The sequence below is a fragment of the Zingiber officinale genome, chromosome 9A (assembly GCF_018446385.1).
Source record: "Zingiber officinale cultivar Zhangliang chromosome 9A, Zo_v1.1, whole genome shotgun sequence".
NCBI classification, from domain to species: Eukaryota; Viridiplantae; Streptophyta; class Magnoliopsida; order Zingiberales; family Zingiberaceae; genus Zingiber; species Zingiber officinale.
In genome coordinates this window covers 2,787,736-2,791,302 of record NC_056002.1, presented here as the reverse complement: position 1 = coordinate 2,791,302, position 3,567 = coordinate 2,787,736, and the positions used below count along the sequence as shown (strand labels likewise).

At 41.7% G+C, this 3,567-nt stretch overlaps 1 protein-coding gene across 2 annotated transcripts; it reads left to right on the top strand.

Moving 5' to 3' along the window:
- Positions 1 to 1,476: 1,476 nt before the first annotated feature.
- On the top strand, positions 1,477 to 2,996 carry LOC122021206 (homeobox-leucine zipper protein HAT4-like). 2 transcript variants are annotated; one of them, XM_042579294.1, is made up of 3 exons: positions 1,477 to 1,808; positions 1,897 to 2,261; positions 2,355 to 2,996. In XM_042579294.1, the coding sequence occupies exons 1-3, from the start codon at positions 1,634 to 1,636 to the stop codon at positions 2,781 to 2,783; spliced, it is 969 nt and encodes a 322-aa protein (XP_042435228.1). In that variant the 5' UTR covers positions 1,477 to 1,633; the 3' UTR covers positions 2,784 to 2,996. The 2 variants fall into 2 exon arrangements, with proteins under 2 accessions (XP_042435228.1, XP_042435227.1); XM_042579293.1 differs by having other exon boundaries at positions 1,882 to 2,261.
- The last annotated feature ends 571 nt before the right edge of the window (positions 2,997 to 3,567 follow it).

Sequence of the window (3,567 nt, the reverse complement as noted above, 5' to 3'; positions counted from 1 at the left end):
TCGGAGTGTTGGGTTGGCACTGGAGAGGAATAATTGGGAGATACAGTCGCGCACAGTTTGTATTTATTAAGCGAAAAGTTGCATGCAGTCCCATTAGTAAACATACTCCCTATTAAAAAAAAAAATTTATTTTCACACCTTAATTTAATATATTTATCTAATTATCCTTAATATTTTAAATATAAAAAATCTAAAAATAACTATAAACCCTCTTAAATTCAGTAAATTAATCTATAATCTAATATATTTTCTATCAAATTGAGTACGATTCTTTTTTCATCTCAATTGAATAGAAAATATACTAGATTTTCTTTAAATAGTACTAAGATGAAAAATATATTAAATTTTTTTAAATGGTACTGAATTTAGGAGGAATTATATTAAATAGAAAAAAAGTCGTACTCAATTTAATAGAAAATATACTCGATTCTAGTTTAAAATGCTGAATTTAATAGAAATTATACTCATTTTTAGACTATTTATATCTAAAAAAATATAAAGTATAATTTTAATAGAAAATATACTCCAATATACTAGATTTTATTTAAATAATACTCAATTGGATAGAAAATATACTATATTTTATTTAAATGATATTTAATTGGATAGAAAATATACTAGATTTTTTTTTATATGGTGCTGAATTTAGGAGTAATTATATTAAAATAGGAAAAAATATGCCCAATTTAATAAAAAAATATATTCAATTCTAATGTAAAGTACTGAATTTAAGAGAAATTATACTTATTTTTGGACCTGTTGTACCTAAAAAATTTGAAAGACAATTAGATAATATTTACATGAGGGAGTTGAAGTAAATAAAATTTTGAGAGTTGAAATAAAATTTGTTATGAGTGGATTTTACCTGTAAAATTAAAATTGTGATTGAGAATTTTTCTCAATTTTATTTATTTATTAATTAATTTGTTTATTTATTTATTGTGGAAAATAATTAGGGAGTTTTGGGATGGGCAATGATGATGTGGTGATGGTGGTGGGGGCCACGGATGCTGTGCTCAGAGGGACACAATGATGAGGGCCATGGCATGAACGGGGGACATTGAATGTTGTGTAGGACGCCATGTCGTATCAACATCAACAGGCTGTAATAATTGCCCAACTGGGAGGCAATCATAACATGGCCTGCCTATTACTGTGCCCATGTTATTTATGCCAATCATCATCATGCTCCCTCTATCCCTTTTTATTTTCCTTGAAAAAAAATACACATTTTAAATTTAAATAATAGCAAAAAGATTTGAATAAAGAGGAATTATTTAAGTTGATGAAACGTGTAGGTGATTATGAAATGGGGGAGCGGTCAAAGCAAAAGCCGCCGTGGGAGCCGGAAAGAGCCGTGAGCAGCTTAACTAACCACGGTTAGCAAAAAGCGTGCATGATTAGGATGGACACAGAGCATGAAACACACATGTACAAGTTAAGTAATCATTGAACCACGCCGACTATATATATTATGCTCTTCTCGCTCGGTCTTCCACATCTCGGAATATCGAAGGATTAAAGCTTTTACAGAGGATTAAGCGAGGAAAGTGAGAAGGGAATCAAAAGAGTAGGGGAAGTACAGAGATCGATCGAGAAAGATAAAGCGATCGGGAAAGGAACGAGGAGGAAGATGATGCTAGGAAAGGAGGATTTAGGGCTCAGCCTTAGTTTGAGCACAGCCAGTTACAAGCAGCAGCAGCAGCAGCCGCTTGACCTGATGTCCTCTGTTGCCTCGCCGGCGCCGTTCCCTTGTCTCCGCAGCGCCCACTGGGCGGCTCAGCTTCTCGCCGTTGAGTCAGCGGCAGGTATGCACTTTGCCTAGTTTTTATTTTTTATTTTTTTAGATCTGGTCGATAAAGGCGTCGATCTTGAAGATAGGTTTTGATTTTGCAGAGAAGAGATCGGCGGCGGAACTGTCGGCGGAAGAGGAGGAGGCGGGGCGGCCGGCTCTGCCGCTGCTGAGGGGGATCGACGTGAATCGGTCGCCGGGAGGGAGGGATGTTGCCAGCGAGGAGGATGCGGGTGCGTCGTCGCCCAATAGCACGCTCTCGAGCGTGAGCGGCAAGAGGGCGGAGCGCGATGGCAGCCACCATCTCCTCGGCGATCACGAGCTTCTCGACGCGGATCGGTCCTGCTCCCGCGGAGGGATTAGCGACGACGAGGACGGCGGGGACGGATCCCGCAAGAAGCTCCGGCTCTCGAAGGACCAGTCGGCCGTGCTGGAAGAAAGCTTCAAGGAGCACAACACTCTCAATCCCGTAAGCCTTCCTCTCCCCGATCCCTAATTTCTTCCTCTTCCGCCATCTTTAATCCTCGAAATGACGGACTTAATCTGGTTTGGGCGATCTCAGAAGCAAAAGATGGCTCTGGCGAAGCAGCTAAACCTGAGGCCGAGACAAGTGGAGGTGTGGTTCCAGAACCGGAGGGCGAGGACGAAGCTGAAGCAGACGGAGGTGGACTGCGACTTTTTGAGGCGGTGCTGCGAGACGCTGACGGAGGAGAACCGGAGGCTGCAGAAGGAGGTGCAAGAGCTGAGAGCCCTGAAGCTGTCGCCGCAGCTGTACACGCACATGACTCCTCCCACCACGCTCACCATGTGCCCGTCTTGCGAGCGCGTCTCCAACTCCAACTCCAACTCCGCCTTCCCGGCCACCGTCGCCTCCTCGCATGCGACGCCGGTACCGGAGCACCACCGCCAGTTCCTCCACAGCCAGAGGCAGCAGATCCCCTCCCCGTGGCCGCCCCTCCGGCCCTTTCTGGAAGCCCCTCGACAACGGTAGCTAATTAGGTGTTAATTAATCCGATCTAATGCTTAATTAGCGAGCGAATGGAGAGGCCGTGTGTTGTACAATGGCGATGGATGAAAAAAAAATTCAGATTTGGTACGAGATTGATACGGCGAATAATCTGGTCCTGAAGTAGGGTCAAAGTCTGATTAGGGTGGCGGTCAAAGTTGATACTATGCAATAAGATCAACTATTTTAACTGAGTAATCTAGCTGATCAAATTTATAATCTAATCAGACAAGTTGAACACTTAATATTACCGAACTCTTTGGTCAAACAGATATGTCAAGCGAAAATTGAGTCTCGGATAGCATTTCTTAAATCCAGTCTCGGATAGCATTTCTTAAATCCGACCAGACCCCTTCAATAAGCGATATCCAATTAGACTATAAAAGGGATTTGGTCCATTTGTCAGTTCAGTGTGCTAAGGATCGCTCAACCCAATGGTTTAACGTTCTTCTTTGTTGTTTTATGTGACAACTGTCTGAGAATCAAGAAAATATTTTCTATATCAGCTGAGCACTAGAAGTTTTTACCATACAAAATGTAGAGATTGCGGGTTTCATTTTGGAAAAGATGTTAAGGTAATATTATGGTATGTCCTTTTTTGGCAATGCGTCAAGATTCGTGCATAAAGGAAACAGTAACACTATAAAATGAAGTCTCTATCTACAGACGCAGGTACGTGTATGCGTACACATCCATTGTTCATTATTTTCTACTCGATCGGTCATTGACTTGAGCGTCGGAGTGCCTACGTCGGAGATCCTTCCTTAGT

What these genes read in the sequence shown, in the direction of transcription:
- LOC122021206 (XM_042579293.1), top strand. Translation starts at nt 1,634, where the DNA reads ATGATGCTAGGAAAGGAGGATTTAGGGCTCAGCCTTAGTTTGAGCACA. An exon ending in CGCCGTTGAGTCAGCGGCAG is followed by an intron (nt 1,809 to 1,881) that starts GTATGCACTTTG and finishes TCTTGAAGATAG; the next exon opens with GTTTTGATTTTGCAGAGAAG. An exon ending in AGCACAACACTCTCAATCCC is followed by an intron (nt 2,262 to 2,354) that starts GTAAGCCTTCCT and finishes GGGCGATCTCAG; the next exon opens with AAGCAAAAGATGGCTCTGGC.